Source organism: Lycorma delicatula, chromosome 3, assembly GCF_047948215.1.
Source record: "Lycorma delicatula isolate Av1 chromosome 3, ASM4794821v1, whole genome shotgun sequence".
Lineage (NCBI taxonomy): Eukaryota > Metazoa > Arthropoda > Insecta > Hemiptera > Fulgoridae > Lycorma > Lycorma delicatula.
The window spans coordinates 99,902,062-99,920,852 of NC_134457.1; the positions used below are offsets into that span (position 1 = coordinate 99,902,062).

Here is an 18,791-nt window from a genome sequence, read left to right on the forward strand (position 1 = left end):
GCAATATAGAAAAATAATAATGAAAATATGTAGAATAATTTATCCAACTGATGTAAATTACGTAATACAATGAAGAATCTTTTCAAATAAATCTTCATTTTGATACTCCTGGCGCCAGTTATATTCAACCAAATATGAATTTATCATGGATTAGCTTGTTCCCCAATATTTCTTGTTCCAATTTTTGGCCTTTGCCCACATATTTTTAACCATTTGAGTATAAACTCAAGTTTACAGATCAACAAAGTGTAATGTGTGATTCATCTTCTGGTGTACATAATGCTGCCCAACAACAACATACCCTGCCCACCATACCCTGACAAAACAGTAGTTCCCAAAATATTGTCATAGGTGCAATACATTGTTGTATGATTGGTAACAAAGTTTCTGCAGATCTGTCTGGAACTGCTAACAGAAAAAATCTCTTGTTTCTCGGTGAATTCCGCCAAATACCCATTAATCAGGCAATAATCTTTCTCTATTATATTTTCTCTTAGTGAAATATGTTTCGTCAATTTTGATGTGCATATTAGGTCCACCAATTGCCAAAGGATTATTTAGTAAATTGTCTTCACACACCTCACGCATATGACTATTCCAATCAACACATGTGTTGTGGTTCATTCCCAGTTCTTCTTTACAGAATTTTTTTTGTATTCTTTTTACTCCAGCAGAAAATGAATAACATGACAATGCGAAAATCTAACTGTTATTTCATAAGCTACATTCCATATCTCAATTGTTTACACTCATAACAGATATTTCTGGAACAAACTTAACACGCTTTACCTTGAGTGTATAATTTCATTTTGTCCCCATTATTACATATGCATAAATTGCAGAGCACTTTGTATTAACACTTTGTTTTGCAAGAATTGAATAGCTGTTTTGTTGTTGTAAATGTAACCGATCAATTGCAGTAAATTAATTTAGCAAATAAAACTTATGTTTTTTATTAAGGTCTCGCATAAATGATTTCTGAGGAATGGAATATTGTATTCTCGATTCACTGTTACAAACAATCATATAGCGTTATAATAGAACGTTTCAAAAGTACACGTACAAATTATATGTTCTGATGTTTTATGTTGGATTTATGATTTGATATTTTCATTTGGTACCAACTGAATTGAGTTATTTATGAATTAATTACATTGCAGCTATACTTAAAATTTATATCACTGTTGACAAAAACACGATAGACGATAAAGTATTATATAAATACTAGTGAGTAGTAACAAACTAACTAACTGGTTGAGTCACCCAGTACATTACTGCATTAACACAACTGGACCCACTGCAGTAAAATCTCACTACTACAAAATAACAGCAAACCACAGCAAATTATTAAGCAAACCACACTTCCTTTCCAATATGATGCAACCTCTTTTTGAGAAAATAGTTCATCTATATATTTTTATTATTTAATATAATTACGTTTTTCCTTAACTATTTGTTATTACCATCTTCTATATTAGTATTAATTTAATTTGTGCAATTAAATTAATACTATTATAGTCGGTAGTCATATTTCTATACATGTTTTAATCATTATAAAAAAATGTAATAAAGAAAACTATCACACTAAACCATACAATACTTACTATTAATCCATTATCACTAACATTATTTTCAAGTTCACAAATGTAGATAGATTGTACATGCTCTTCAATTATACTATTTTGAAACTTAGTTAACCTAGTACCTGGTACTATTTTCCCTTTCTGTTTAAGTTCTTCTTTTACTGCATCTGACAGCTCCTTTATTTTTAACCAACTAAAATAAAATACAAAAAAAAAACTGGTAAAATTTCATAAAAATTATTACTGATTTCAAGAGAAACCTGAACAACTAATATATGTAATAAATAAAATTCTATATTAATAAAAATTTTTTAAATCCTGGCAAAAATACACATTTAATTGTGCAATTCAGTACTCATTTCATGACCTTATTTTTATGCTAATAAGTGGATATTTGATTTTACAGGAGAAATTAAGCTTTATTTACAATCCAACTCTTAGTAGTTTTCTTATTGTTTCCTACATTACAACTAAATATAACTGTATAATAATCAGAAAGTACTTGCAAAGTTTAAGTCAATAAATTAATTTGCTTTTCCTACCACATACAATTGTTTTAACAAACAGGACTAAAATCATGAAAATTTCAGATAATTAACAAATTCATAGCCATATTTACTAGAGCAAGCAAAGTAGGCTAAAAACCTGTGCAAAGTAGTGGTTAACACAAAATAACTTAAATCAAATATTTATAACCTAAAAACTAAATATAAATATAAAAACTAAACATGAAATTAAGTTAAGATTTCAAATGTTCAAGTCAATTGAAAAGTATTAAAAAAATTAATTATAGTACACTTTATCATAAGGTGAAAAGTCAAAAAGTTTTATTTTTATCCAATGCAGTTTTCTTTCAACAGAAAGCATCTTCAGAAACAGCTAAAGCCAATTTTGAGTCTTTAAACGTTTAAAATAAAAGAAAAATTAGCTCTTACAGATAATTTTTATAAGAGAATTAACTGTTGTTTAAATTATTAAATTACATTTATTACAGATGATGTTTTCTCAAATTTAACCATACAATATTTAAAATATTATTTTAAATATTTCAAATTCAAACAAATTTTATTCAGGATACAAGTCTTCAATGGTTTTACTCAAAAACACCAATGACACCATGAAGAAAGAAATTTTCAGAAAATTTAACAAATTTAGTACAACCTAATTCAGAACAACAGAGAAGAAAGATAAGATAAAGCATAGACAAAATTGCATACTCCCCTCCCATTTAGCAACAAAAAAAAAATATTTTTTTTTAAAAATCATGAATTAACTTTATTAAACTTACATATAGAAAACTGGCTTCTGTCCTCAGAAACACTAATGATAAGACTGAAACCATCGAAAGAGCAGGCACTTACAATTGATTTGTGAGGATAATTAATGTAGTTTAGGATATAGGCAACGAAAACAATGACTAGATCTATGCTAAAATCTATTAGTCTTTATAAATTTTAGAAATCTGGAGAGATTAATAAAGCTCAATATATTAGTAAACTGAATACTAAATTAATATATTAAAAAGTATAGTTTTAAAAAATATAAGTTATAAACAGAATTACATAGCACCATTATTAAACAACAATAAAGGTCGAATTTCTAATAGTCTCTGAATTTCAAATTCAGTAAATATCCTTTCCTTACAGTCTTCAATCAAAAGAATATTACATGATTGTCCTTCCTTAAGTTTTTAATTATAGATGGGGGACATCTTTGATAGGATATTAGGGTTCATGGTCACAGTTCTTTGATAAGATCAAGGTTATTTTTTTTACTAAAATAAATGTTATCTATCCAATCTACATAAGAGGCATGCATTAAATCATGGTGAGTAATCAGAATTGCAGATTTAGATAGTGTAGATGTTTTTAAGTAAAATGTACACTTTCTATTGAAATTGTCTGAAATGATAATACAACTGAATGTATGACAACAGTCTTCCATAATTCAAGTACATTTGTCAATTAATATTTCCTATAATTAGTTTTTTTTTCATTCAGTTACTTATTTTTTTATTTATAATATCTGTGCAGTACTACTGATAATGATAACTTAATAACAACTGAAATGGCAAACTGTGTTTAAACAAAATGAAAGTTTAGTAAACTGTTTTTGGGCATAATCTTGTTTTCTGATTTCTGTTTATGAAAACTTTTATACCACCAATCCATACTTTACCAGAAAAATATTTTACTTCCCAGCAAACTTTCAGATAACAAATGTATAGTCTTCAGAATTTAAACCAGAACAGAACTTTGTAGAATGCTGTTATATAACAAAGGCTGGGAGAACCACTGACATTTTTAGGAATTTAAAAACTTCAACTGATCCACAAACCAAAACAGAAGTGTTTTGATGGGTTTCATAGATGATAAAAATATTTTGAAGCTAATAAAAATAACCATTTACTTAAATTCTTGTTAAAAATTAATGAATTTGATGAAATGATTGTACCAGAATTAATGCACCATGATTTAATGCATGCCTCTTATGTAGATTGGATAGATAACATTTATTTTAGTAAATGATTGTAACATAATGATGTTAAGTCAACATTTAAAAATTTTCTTACATAAAAAATGTTTTATAATACAATTCTCAATAACTGTGTATCTAAATATTAGCCTTTATTAAAGAATATATGCCTTAAAAACATGTAAGTATTGTTTTATTTTGGTTTTTTCCCCCATTTGAACACTGTTATTTTCCACAGTAATTTAAACTAAAACATGATTAAAAATAAATTTAAGGTAAGATCTAAGATAACTGAACCAATTTTTAAAGAAAATTTAACAAATTTCAAGAGCTATGGAAATAAATCAAGAATTTTTTTTAAAATAAAGATGCAATTTGAATTTTGAAGTATTAAACTGTTAATATGGTATGAAACAGTTTTCTTCAAGAATGGCCAGCTGAATATTAGTTGAGTTAATAAGAATACACCAGTCAGGCAAAATGTTATTTTAATGAATTCATAAATTACTTTAAAGAAACCCGTTTATCTACTTTCACAACACATACTGAAATCACAAGGTTTTCTTGGGTGTAGTTCTATTATTAACCTTCTTAACACTACACAATTTTAAAACCTACAAGCAGAAAACTGCAGGGTTAAGGTCCTTTGTTGATTTAATGCATCTGTTTACATTTAAATTAAAAAAACAGAAGTAATGCAAACCAGGAAATTACGTTGTGATTCAAAGATTGAATTTTGTTGTACATAAATATCAAAGATGAAAACAACAAAATGTTTCTAAGATAGGAAAAATTTGCTATTTAATACGAAACGTGGTAGATGACACAATAAGTAAACATAACCTTATATCAAAGACTAGTAAACAACCGCAGTTTACTTAAAAATCTGCAAACATATCACAAACTTTTCCAATTTAAATTACCTTCTGCGTGGTACTTCTAATCTTGTTCTTCTGGCCACTTCTACGTGTACAATACGACCCATATTTGAAAGTTCAAAATTTCGCTAAAAAACAGTTAACCGAACAAAGTTCATGTAGCATTTTCCCGCCTTAAATTTTACTTGATATTTAGCCAGTGATCTTTTTCCAAAGAGATACTTTAAAATGTCAGCTTGTTCTTGATTAAAAAAAAAATTGTAGCTACAACAAAAGAATAATAACTATTTGAATGAAACTTTTATCGTTAATATGATTAAAGAAATCCGGTAAGTTTGATATTTTATTATATTATATTTTTAGATTTCAAATGTTAGTTTAAAGACCATCTTTTAGCTCAAAAGAAACAAACTGGCTTCTGCGCTGATAGCTTATATAACTAATACGAAAGGATTATAAGAAAATACTAATATCCTGTGGAAATTAATTAACAACTTTGCTCCTAAAAATTTCTAGGAGTATTTTAAAAAATTATAATTTATTAAAAATTAGTACACAACATTAGCAGTCAATATGATTCTGATAAAAATTATACAGTCCTTCCGTCCGGAAAAAATTATAAATTTTCCATGTAAGCATTCAATAGTTAACCCATTTCTTCCAAAAAGAACTATTTCCAAATTTTTTGTTATTTTTTTATTTTATCTGCAAATTTACGCTTAAATTTAAAAAATAATACTTGAAAGGGAAACTTGTATTTGTAGTTTTTGAGTTTGACCTATTGCGTTCACGCAACTTTGGGAGTTATCTGCGATTGCAGTGGTGGTGGGATAAACGATTCTTTTGATTCGATTCTCAGAAAGATTTGTAAAGAAGAATCGTTCGTCCGATTCAATAATTGTTTTCCTTCCCATCACCGCCACTAGAGCTGTAAACTAATGCGCATGATCTCTTTCTCTTCTACAGACAAGTTTAGCGGTTCATCTCTCGTCAAAATCCTGTTCGATTCAATTGATGTATACCTACTAAATGTCTTCGATTCTTCTCTTTTCATCTTTATTCGACTCATAAGTAAACATCTGATTCTTTTTCGGTTGAATACGATTTTTAGTAGCCTATCACTTCTAATACACATGTTCCCTTTTTTAACCAACGATTCTCCTTATTTCATCTCTTATTCGATTCCTTTACGAAAACAAGTTTATATCAACATACCTCATCGCTAAACAGAGAAGGGAAAATTTAAACTGTTACGCACACATTCTATATGACAACATTATTCTTTTTTTTTTAATTTCATTCGGACGGGAAGCTATGTTGCACAATATTAATTACTGTCGTTCTTTAGCGCATACTCTCATGCTCAAGGTATATTTTACAATTATTCTTAGTAGACGGATAAAAGACGACAGTCGATTTTGTTTTCTTGGTGCATAATCTTTGCGTGTTCTATTTAGAGTTGTCTTTTTAGTTTGTTTATATTTTTTTTTTATTTGGGCCTACTCAATTTCGTAAGATTTTTTTACTATACATAATCAGAAGAGGATTTTTATCAGTATTATTTTTTTAAATCATTAGTTTTTACGGAGTAGATATTTTATAAGAACTTTTAAAAAATTATATTTTGTTTTAAATTTATAAACATGAGCTGCAGAAAAAGAATTCGCATCTGGACTTGCTTTTCCGAAGCAAGCCCTGGAAAAGCTTTGTGTAATTTTTGCCGTAGTTCAGTATCCTATGCCTATGGGACGACTAGTAATCTATCTCGTCATATTAAAATTAAACACCCAGGAGTTGATATTTCAAGACAAAAAACTTCTTGTCCTGATTATGTTTCAGAAATGCATTATAACTTAAATCCTACTACGTCTACTGCGACTGAACCAAATGAATCGCAGCAATTAGCCCTTAAATTAACAAATCTTGTTGATTCGCCTAATCCTTCTTCTGTGCTTCCAATAACATCTTTGTCCTAAAAAAAACAACAGTTGTCCCTTACTTCCTTTGTTACCAAACCTGTTCCTCAAAGTAAAAGCCGAGCGTTAGATGTTCAATTAATTAGGTTAATAACTAATGAATATCTACCTATTTCACTCGTTGAGGATGAAGAATTCAAGAAATTTGTTCATATATTAAACCCTGGGTATTCGGTTGCTTGTCGGAAAACAATTACAACTAGTTTAATTCCACAATTATATGATAGAATTTCTCGTGAGATTCGTAACTTATTATATAATATAGAAGCATGCGCAATAACCACTGACAGTTGGACATCAGTTTCAAATAATAATTATATGGCCATAACTATCCATTTCATTGACCATGATTGCAATTTAAAAACCCAATTACTTACTTGTATGGAAATCTGCAGTCAACATACGGCTGAAAACATTGCCATTGAATTACAAGGTAAATTCAATGAATGGGCTATTACTGACAAAATAGGAGCGGTTGTTAGTGACAATGCAGCAAATTAAACAGCTGCTATTCGCAATTGTCAGCTACGCCATATTCTTTGCTTAGCGCATACAATTAATTTAATTGTCCAAACAGCAGTCTGAAGTAAAAACAATTGTGGTAAAATCGAAGGCAATTGTCGAAGTTTTTAATCAAAGTTCTCATGCTGCCTCCAAACTGCAAAACATGCAGCGACAAATGAATTTTAAAGAATTAAAATTAAAATAGGAAGTGCCTACCTGATGGAACTCACTCCTGCACATGTTTAATAGATTATTAGAAACAAAAGAACCACTAATTTCGACTATCGCTTTGGTGAATCCTATTCAAAATAATATTTCATTTGATGAGTGGACAATTATAGCTGAAATGTGCAAATTATTGAAAATGTTTGAAGGGATAACTATTGAAATAAGTTCTCAAAAAACTCACTATTTCAAAATTCTGTTTATTGGCGCGAGCGATGACAAGACATGTACTTACGATTAAATCTTCTACTCAAAATTCTGAAATCGTTAAAGAATTAACAAGATGTTAGACCAACTCAACATAGATTTAAGGATGTTGAAAATAATAATATTTTGCTTGGAAGCATGCTGTTAGATCCTCGCTTTAAAAAACAAGGCTTTAAATTAAAGATGAAGCATCTTAGCAAAATGCTTACACAAAACTTTCACATAAAGTTCGAAGTATTCAGATCGAACAAGGCGATAGGTTTGAAACCGAACAAGAAATTATTGAACCCACCATTTCAACTGCATTAAAATAGCAACTGCATTTAATTCAAACCCAATAGAAGCAGGAATTTTAGAACTAGATAAATGTATAAATGAACTGCTCATCTCAAAAACACAAAATCGTCTCGGTGGAAAGAAAGGCGGTTAATTTATCCAAGATTATTTAAAATAATGCAAACTAGACTTTGCATTCTGCAACCTCTGTTCCCTGTGAACGATTTTTTTCAAAAGCGGGACAGTTAATAACAGAAAGGCGAAATACTTACATCAAAGAATTTCGAAATAATTATATTTCTACATGTAAGTATGTAAAATACTATAAAGTTTATTTGAAAGGTATTAACTAATTATTTATTTTGCTTAATTTTTATTTTTTTGTGATAATAGAATCAACCATTTTTAAAAACAAAATGTTTCTGTGTAAGTAACTGTGCGCGTATTAGTAAAAATATAAAGTAAATATAAAATAGCATCGATGTGATTAAAAAAAAAAACAAAGACTGAATCAATGGCTCGCTGAAAAATAATGTACGGTACAAGCTATATTATTTTAAATTATTCATTTTGTCATTTATAGCTTTAGAGAAATTAGTTTGATAAATTTTCTAGATATAAATATTTTTACCCCCCGGGTTGGTCTAGTGGTGAACGCGTTTACGTAAATCAGCTGTATTCGAAATCGAGAATTCTAAGGTTCAAGCCTAGTAAAGGCAGATACTTTTATACGGATTTGAATATTAGATCGTGATTACCGGTGATCTTTGGTGGTTGGGATTCAATTAACCACACATTTCAGAACTGGTCGACCTGAGACTGTACATGACTAAATTTCATTTACACTCATACATATCGCCCTTATTCACCTTCTGAAGTAATTCCTGACGGTGTTTCCAAAGGTTAACAAGAAAAAAAAGATATAAATACTTTTAATGAGTTGAAAAAAAAAAATTGCTCTCATTTCGCTGTAGTTGATGATAAACAAAAAATGTTTTATGGGGCTTACAAATAAAATTTAATTGTTTAAGATTAACTCAGTTATGTCAATTAACCCGAATGTCAAAAAATATTAGTGATGGTGATGTAATAACTTATGCGTCACGTATGGAAAACAATAAGTAAATAAAATAAACGCAGGCTAGAATTTGGTATGGTAGGAGGATTCCCCACTACAAGCTATGCATAAGAAAGATTGCTGTGAATCGAATCTTAATTGAGAAAGATTTGGTTTCCCGTCGCCTATCAATTTCATTGATAAGAATCGGTTTCTCCTGCTAACCGATTCTCCATTCTTTCGTTCAGTATAAAGAAACGAATCGAAGGAACGACTCGTTCACGATTCTTTTCATTACTAATTTGCAGTAATGCAACGTTGTAAATGATGTAAAAAGTACGACTGATAATAGGTAAAATAACTTTATAATAGTAATAATAATTTCGGTTCACACTATTTTCTAAAATATGTACAATTTTACTTTTCAGCTGCCTTGTAATTTTTTTTTAAATATTCCGCATGTAAAAACACTTTACACCTTCGTCTTGCATTAGTTTCTATATGATCGATATTTTGCTTTTTCGTACAGTGCTCTAACAGTAAAATTCAGTCGCTCAGGTCAGGTTCTTCAATTTTCATTAAACGACCAAACTTAACTATGATTTAAATTCTATTGTCTAATTTTAATTACTGTTGATAAAATTTAAATTTCCAACAGCAGTATCAATACTATTTACAAAAACGGTCCACTCCATTTTTTGCCTCATGCGGAGCCTGTAATTTGTAGTAGCATCATCAAGAACATTTATGCCACCCATATCTTTATTATAATCGTTTATAACATCTGTCTGTTTTATATAATCTTTTCGGTAATACCTTTTTACATTTAGTACAGGTTCTACTGATCCATAATTTGGTATTACTGTAACTACAAAATTATTTTGCCACCAAACTAAAGATATTTTCACTTTATGAAAAGCATATTCATAACTTCTTTTTGAAGCTTTGAGAAATTTTTTCACTGACATCAGTGTTATATTGTGAAGTCTGTTTTATCTAATTGTTCCAGCTACTACAAAGTTCATTTTCTTCAATTTACTTAGTAAAAAAAAATTATCAGACACAATTTTCTGGATTTTTAATTACTTTAACAAATTATGTTTTCTCTCTCTCTCTCTCCTAGCCCATAGCTGTCCTTTATTTAACCATTTTTTCCACCATATGGCACAGTCCTATAGACATAACCATCTATAGAAACAATGCACCAAATTTTGAAAACAAATCTCACCAGATTCCTCTCGTGAACATTTTTGCTGAACGACATCCTAAATAAAGGATCATTTGCTCATCAATTGAAATTTTATGAGCAAACGCCCCAAACTGGCTGAATTTGACATTCTATTCGTTATAATATGGGGGAGAGTTTTGAAAATTTTTCTGATTTATCTAGTTTTGTGTTGTCTCATAAATGAATGTACTTTTTAATTTCATAAAATCAATTTCAAGGCATTCTCGTACAAGAGGTATACCTTTATTGGCATTTTTACTCTAGTACATTTTACATTGGGGAAGCGAGTGATTGCCTGTCAAAATAAGAATTCCAAAAACTTTTTTCAAATTTGTATGAGTTGAAGAAAAGCTATGGTTATTTTTTCCTTAGCATATTAGATAGAAGACTCAATAATTTTATCCAGGTACACATTATCAAAAATTAAATTGAGTGTTTCAAGAACTGTTAGATCACCATATTGGTTTTTTATTTCTTAACATTTTACAAAAATGCATTAACAAAGAAATAAAAATATGCTTGTTTATTGGATTATTAATTTGGGTTTCAAGTAGAGAGGAGTATGGCAGATGTACATTTGGCAGTCATTTATTTTAGAATTTCAAAATTGTTGCTGTATTTTTTGTTCTTGCCAAGGCCTTTAATACAGTATAACATTATAGTGGTTTACAGGTTATTTAACCGATAGAAAAAAATGAAAATAGATAAACAAATAAATAAGGTTGCATGATAATGTATAGAGTTCCTCAGCTACCCTTGGGAAGATTGTTTTACATTTGTATTAATAATCACTATAATTTAGATATTCATAATAAAATTCAATCTTATACAGATGATACCCTATTGTAATTCTAAAAAAAACTATTGCCTTCTGTAAAATTATGACTTGTTATAAGTTGACACTAACTCTTAATAAAACAAAGTAACTTAGTATGTATAAAAAATGATAAGCCAAAAAAATTGGATTTCTGCCTTTTTGAAGTTGGATGGCTCATAAGGACTACTATAGTTATACAATCATGGGTGTATCTAGAGGGAGGCAGCTGGCCCCCCTCCCAAGATGAAAAAAAAAAACAAATTTTTGAAAAATTTAAAATTACACATTTTGAAAGAAACTAATTACAGAATAAACAATCACACCATCTGTGATAAGATTTAATAACTACTGTTATACGCCAACGCCATCTTATTCGTGGCAAAGAGTTTTCTAGAATAGTCTTATCTCATTTCACGACATGATGGGAATACTCCAGAAGCTTTACCAAGTTACAAGTGCGAACGCAATTTTGGTTAGTCAGTGCAATTGATACGTTCACATGAGTGTGTAAGTAGTTTATGCAATTTTTTACAAGTGAAGTTTACTTTTTCATGCTGGCCACTTTATTATAACATTTTTTGGCAAGTAGTCTAATGTGATGTTTATTACATGCTTTTATTTAACTTGCAACGTATGTACTGTAAATTTATATAAGTGCGGCTCTTGCTTGATGATATTGCCACATAAGCTTGAAGCTTGTAGCTTGTGTGTGGGTTATGGGAATGGAATTTTGTAGCATATGAAAAATGCCAAGCTTGACCGAGAATCAAAACCAGGATCTCTGGATGAAAGGCCAAGATGGTACCACCACACCATGGAGGCCAGCTCTTGCTTTAAAAGCATGTAACTTAAATTTGTTTTTTTTATCTTTATATGCTTGAAAGTGCCTCTAGGGATTTTTTTGGATCGTTCAACATACAACAGTTTCATATCTAAGTTTATAGTTTTTGTTCTTTTAGTAATCAATATTTTTGATGAACACTTAAAAAATAATTCAATATGTGGTCTAATTACCAATATTGTTCAGGCAATTACTCTGTATCAGTAAAATCGGTTCATTTCTAGTTTACCTTGAATTTGTCAGTAGAAGTAAACATTTAACTACCTTGTGACAAATTTATGATTATGATATGGATATATGGAAATAAACATTTTGGGGTCCCCGAGTCCAAAAAGGAGGATTTAAAAAAATGTCTGATAAACTTTCTATTGATGAATCTTTCACAAGTTTTTAATTATAGAATCATATTTTTGAATTAAGCTTAAATAGTATAGTCATATAACTCAATTTTGACAGAAGTGTCAGATAGAACCTTTCCTTATCAAACTAATACACTAAGATGCCTCGTAAAACAAAAATACTAGTAGCAGCAATGAGGATGAGAACAAGGAAGTACAACCACCCTCTGGTTCATACACCACAACTGCTGGGTCTTCTACAGTTCAAACCAATGTGCAGTTGTCATGATGATATTGGAAAATTCATCAATCTGGCAAGCAATAAGCTGGTTGATAAGAAAAAAATGTCTGGATACCTTAGAACTATGATTCTGCAGCAGACCCAAGAAATTAAATCAGCAGTGGCTGAATCCATTTTCACCATGGCTAGCTTACTCAAAGCTGCTTTCTATAAATAATGTGTATTGTTTCAACCGTCAGTCAGAACACAATGAGAGGTGGTTGGGGTTCTTTTTTCAACAGATCTTTCACTAAGTACAAGGATGTACATGATTACTGCAAAACACATGTACAGTCCCAGGGATATCGAGACTGCAATGGAATCTGCAAAATCGTTCATGGAGGGCATTCCAATGGACATCCAACTTCACAAAAATAGAAAAAACCAAAAAGTACTGTCCTCAATTGTTTCCTGCATCATTTTTAGCGGCACACATTATTTACCTCTCAAGAGGCAAAAATCTGGATAAAAGGATACTTATCAACTTAAGCAATTTACACATTGAAGCAGGTGATTCACACCTAAAAGACAATTTTGAGCGTGGACTGAAAAACATATCATTCCAATCACCTATTATCCAAAATGAAGTAACAGATCTACATACAATCAGGAAACACCATCGTCACAAGGGTCAAAAAGCTTGCATTTACAGCATTTTGGCTAATGAAACCACAGATATTACTGCCAAAGAACTATCGGATTAAATTTCTTCAATGAAAAGGCCAACAAAAACGAAGAATTTTTAGGCTTTGCACAGCTTGAAGGACTTGATGCCGTGAGTGCCAAAGCCATTGAAGATTTTGAAACAAACTTAAACCCAGTCTCTGATAAGTGTGTGAGGTTACGCTTTGATGAATGTTCCAATATATTGGAAAGGTGTGCGGTGATCTTAAGATAAAAGTAAAAAAAAGCCTTCTATTTCCATTGCTCTTTTCACAAGCTTAACCTTATTGTGAACGACTTACCACAAACTTGAAACCGCATTGAAACTATCGAGGATTATCACATATTTTCGAGTCTGTTTTACAACATGAGCTTATTACTAGCATCCTAAATTGTGTGAGACTAGGTGGTCAATAAGAAAAAAATGCTTAACAAATGCATGCAGATCTTCATGTATTGTGTCAGTACAGTAATCTTTAAGTATTCTGCTATTCTGGAATCCATAGCAAATGCACTTCAATTGAAGCTGCTTGACATAATCTGAGGCAACCAGCAGATTGAAACTACTTTTAATTGCTACAAGTTCATTGGAAAGATGCAGAGAATGTCATGATTGCAGTTTTAATAGAAGCAAGCGACATTGCAATTCATTTGAATGTTGGTATAAACACCACTTTGCATTGCTGTCTGAAAGAAGCAATCATCATCTGAATTTTGGAGGTTTAATAATAAAAGGTCTAATATAGTAAACTATAATGGCGAATATATTCATCTCTCTCTTTTAAAAATTGCAAGTATTAAACATAAATAATATACAAAAAAATCAGTATTGCTAAGTTTTGGCAAACTATGATTTGCCCAGCAGTGAACTATTATTGCACATGTAACACAGAAAGAAATCTGACAGTTGCCATTTATAGAAAGACCATATTCACCCTTAGGTATTTTGTGCTTAAACTTGTAAAATCATAACCAAAAATTTTTTCAAATATGTCAGTATTGAAATGGTGGATTCTAAAAGTAATGTTAGCAGACATCTTTTGCTACAAAAATTTTCTATGAATAGTCATAAATCCCCCCCCTATTCTGATTGTTAAATAACCATATATGAGACAAGAATATGTATAAGTTATTTTTATAATTTATTACTGAATTGATTAATTTAATTAATTAAATACTATTTATTTTGATAATAGCTGATTAATAAATTATTTATTTAATTTTTGAAAGTAATAGTAAAAAAACTGCTCTGCCTTCTGTAAGTGCAGTTATCTTTATGAGAGTAATTTCAACATTGTATAATACAAATGTTGCTACTTGTAAATAAATGGAATATAGAATGCAAGGTGTAACTTGCAAATAAGGAAATAAAAAGTATTTTACTGTAAACTATATTAATTTTAATTTTGAGTACAGTAGTCTAACTTTCCTGATTCATAAATAGCATAAAACCATGGTAGTGTTATGCTAATTAATAATAATAATACGGTACTGTATTTTATTATTGTACTGACAGAAAGTTGCCTATGTTTTCATTTTCCTTGTGCTGTAGTAAAAGTAAAAAGTAATACACATGGACAGATGATAACATAACTGTATTATTAAATGTATATAATTCCTACCATGTGAAATAATATCAGTTATGCACAAGTGATTTTGTTTATATAGAACAAATTTTAAATGAAATATAAACCACCAAAACATAGTAAATAGAAAGTTACATTTACCACATTAATTCCAAGGATCAATTTTCACAGGATTCCGTTTAGTTATTAAATTGTATAATTACATTAAAAGAGTGGAAGAAGTGTTAGGAGAAGACCAATTTGGTTTCAGGAAAAGTATAGGGGCAACGGAAGCAATTTTAGGCCTGATATTTAATAGAAGGAAGATTAAAGAAAAACTAACAAACATACTTGGCATTTATAAACCTAGAAAAGGCATTCAATAAAGTAGACTGGAATAAAATGTTCAGCATTTAAAAAAATTAAGGTTCAAATACAGAGATAGAAGAACAATTGCTAACATTTACAGGAACCAAACAGCAACAGTAATAATTGAAGAACATAAGAAAGAAGCCGTAATAAGAAAGGGAGTCCGACAAGGATGTTCCCTATCCCTGTTACTTTTTAATCTTTACATAGAACTAGCAGTTAATGATATTAAAGAACAATTTAGATTCGGAGTAACAGTACAAGGTGAAAAGATAAAGATGCTATGATTTGCTGATGATATAGTAATTCTAGCTGAGAGTAAAAAGGATTTAGAAGAAACAATGAATGGCATGGATGAAGTCCTACGCAAGAACTACCGCATGAAAATAAACAAGAACAAAACGAAAGTAATGAAATGTAGCAGAAATAATGAAGATGGACCAATGAATGTGAAAATAGGAGGAGAAAAGATTATAGAGGTAGAAGAATTTTGTTATTTGGGAAGTAGAATTACTAAAGATGGACGAAGCAAGAGCGATATAAAATGCCATATAGCACAGGCGAAATGAACAATCAGTCAGAAATATAATTTGTTTACATCAAAAATTAATTTAAATGTCAGGAAAAGATTTTTGAAAGTATATGTTTGGAGTGTCGCTTTATATGGAAGTGAAACTTGGATGATTGGAGTATCTGAGAAGAAAAGATTAGAACTTTAGAAATGTGGTGCTATAGGAGAATGTTAAAAATCAGATGGGTGGATAAAGTGACAAACGATGAAAATTGCGGCAAATATATGAAGAAAGAAGCATACGGATAAATATAGCTAAAAGAAGACAGACTTATAGGCTATATATTAAGGCATCCTGGAATAGTTGCTTTAATATTGGAGGGACAGATAGAAGGAAAAAATTGCGTAGGCAGGCAACATTTGGAATATGTAAAACAAATTGTTAGGGATGCAGGATGTAGGGAGTATACTGAAATGAAACTACTAGCTCTAGATAGGGAATCTTGGAGAGCTGCATCAAACCAGTCAAATGACTGAAGATAAAAAAAAAAATTAAGATATTTAATTAATAATTTCGTTAATTTGTTGAAATTTATTATGGATGTCCAAATTTTCAACAGGAAATTTATAATTTTATTTAAAATTATAAATAAATATGTTTCAATGTAAAAGAATTGTAAGTGAAGATGCAGGATCCTGCGAAATTGATTCTTGGAATTAATATGGTAAAGTTAAACTTAAATAACTATTTACTGTGTTTTGGTGATTGATATATTTCGTATTAAATTATATTAGCACAGTGGTCAATATGATGAATTATTTTAATTTTTAAAAAACAATTATATATGTATTTATGAAATTATTAGAATATAAATTCAAAAAATGATGAGTAAATGTCATTCTCCAGTTTTTAATGGGATTCAATGTAATTTATGTAGTACAAATTTTGTTCAGTTTTAGGCAATACAAGATTTAAGAAAAAAAAACAACATTCAGCAAACTCATCACAAAAAGTGAATTGTTATAACTTATTTGATCATAAACAATTAATGGGTAGGGTTGTGCCCATCAGGGATGTTTATGCAACCAGTTAATATCTTACATTTATACATTTTAATTACATTCTATCAATGATGTTCCAGCACATCTGATTTTTTCATTACTTTAAAATTCTTTTTACAATATTTAAAAAAAATATGTGTGCAGTCAAAGCAAAGAATAAATGTGAACACGACAATGTTAATTAATAATTATGTATATATACAAACTCATTTATAAGTCGGTGAAAACGGTTATACATGTCCAGACTGAAATGTACTTAATATTTATTTTTTCATTCTTTTTTGTATTCACAAAATAGTACTTTTTAATAAGGTTTATATTTCTAAAAAAATTGAATATAAATTTACATTATTTTAACTTATTTTGCAGTAAAAATTTTTTTAAATTATCTATGACATATTGTCTTAATTACTTCTATTATGCAATCACTTTAGACAAATGTATTTAGATAAGATTTTATGTATTTCTTATAAGATAATGTGCTACATCACCTTTATACAAATGATTTAACTAATTATACTTTGATTTAAAACTTTCATTAACTGGTTTTTAAAAGATAAGCATTGTAAATATTATGTTACTATATTTATCAAATGGCAATACTGCACTAAAGGTTAGGTGTAAAAGTAGTTAAATAATCTTTTCGTACAGTAATCTAATTTCAGTATCCACTCCTTTTATTGTTTCCAAGGATGGAAGTGTTTATTGTAGAACATGTATAAATAAATCTTTTAAAGAAGTGAATTCAATTGAAATTCCCACATCTTCCACTTCCCAATAAGTCAACATCACTATTGATAGATTAATTTTTTTATTGGAAAAGTTCATAGTGTTAATTGTGCCAAATTCTTAAAGGCAGATAATAATTTTAACCTGAATCATCCAGAAAAATCTCTAAAATATTTTCATGAAATGGAATGACAACAGCTACTACTTTTGTACTACAAAATAGTTAAAAATGCATGCTTGCTACATTGGTTTTAATCTTTTGTTAATGGAAATGAGTATTGTTTATTTTAGTGACAAAAATTTAGTTCTGGATGGTTATGTGGACAGTCAAAATAACAAACATGGAGGAGTGAAAATCACCACATTTTAGAAGAACAATCTTATTACATGTACATATAATTACAATGCAATTTCAAACTGCAGTGATCATGAAAAATTTCGGTTTTCTGATTTCAACAGAAAAAGCCATTTTGAGCATCCCTGAATTTATTTTGACTAGTTTCAGCATGATGTACGTATGTATCTCACATAACTCCAAAACGATTAGCTGTTGGATGTTGAAATTTCGGATTTAGGAGTGTTGTAACATCTAGTTGTGCACTTCCCCTTTTAAATGCAATCAACTGGACCAAAAGTGTCCAAAATCCAAAAAGATTGATTTTGGACTTTTTCTTAACTGCAGTAAGAAATCCTCATTGACAGTTTTTCAATGATATATCACTTATTTTCACTGGTTCCAGAGTTAGAGCCAAAAAAATTTAAATTAATGAAAATTTGGATCTTACAAAGGGAAGGCACATTGGTTCAATCTGACTTCATCTCCTTTTTTTTAACTTTTTTACAATAAATAATAATATAAGTTATTAATGAAATAAAATTTTATGTACTTTTCATCTAAAAAAAATGTGTATATGTAATTTAATAGGCATATATATTTTCCTTGGGAAAATTTAAATCTGTAGTTTTTAGACCAATCTTTATGCACTTGACATAAATGAAAACTAATGCTGAGAATGAAATTTAATCACCACAAAAAGTTGTTGCTGCAAATGTCATGAATTGGTACTGTATTCAGATTAGAAAAAAATCACTTTCAACATTATAACCCACCGGGTTGGTCTAGTGGTGACTTGTCATAACAAATCAGCTTTTTATTAGTTGTGAGTTCTACATAAAGGCAGTTATTAGTATATGGATTTGGATACTA

The 18,791-nt window shown here is 29.5% G+C and overlaps 1 protein-coding gene across 3 annotated transcripts in view; it reads right to left on the reverse strand.

Annotated features, from left to right (window-relative positions):
- pch2 (pachytene checkpoint 2 protein) overlaps positions 1–5,139 on the reverse strand; it is a 46,874-nt gene extending 41,735 nt beyond the window's left edge. For 2 of the 3 annotated variants that reach the window (XM_075360248.1, XM_075360246.1), the window contains exons 1-2: positions 4,982–5,139; positions 1,605–1,776 (exon numbers count right to left, since the gene is read on the reverse strand). In XM_075360248.1, coding sequence (XP_075216363.1) covers positions 1,605–1,776; positions 4,982–5,043 — 234 coding nt within the window. In that variant the 5' untranslated portion in view covers positions 5,044–5,139. Of the gene's footprint in view, positions 1–1,604; positions 1,777–4,761; positions 4,862–4,981 lie in introns of those variants that run through there. The other variant, XM_075360247.1, reaches the window with a different exon arrangement.
- Positions 5,140–18,791: the final 13,652 nt, after the last annotated feature.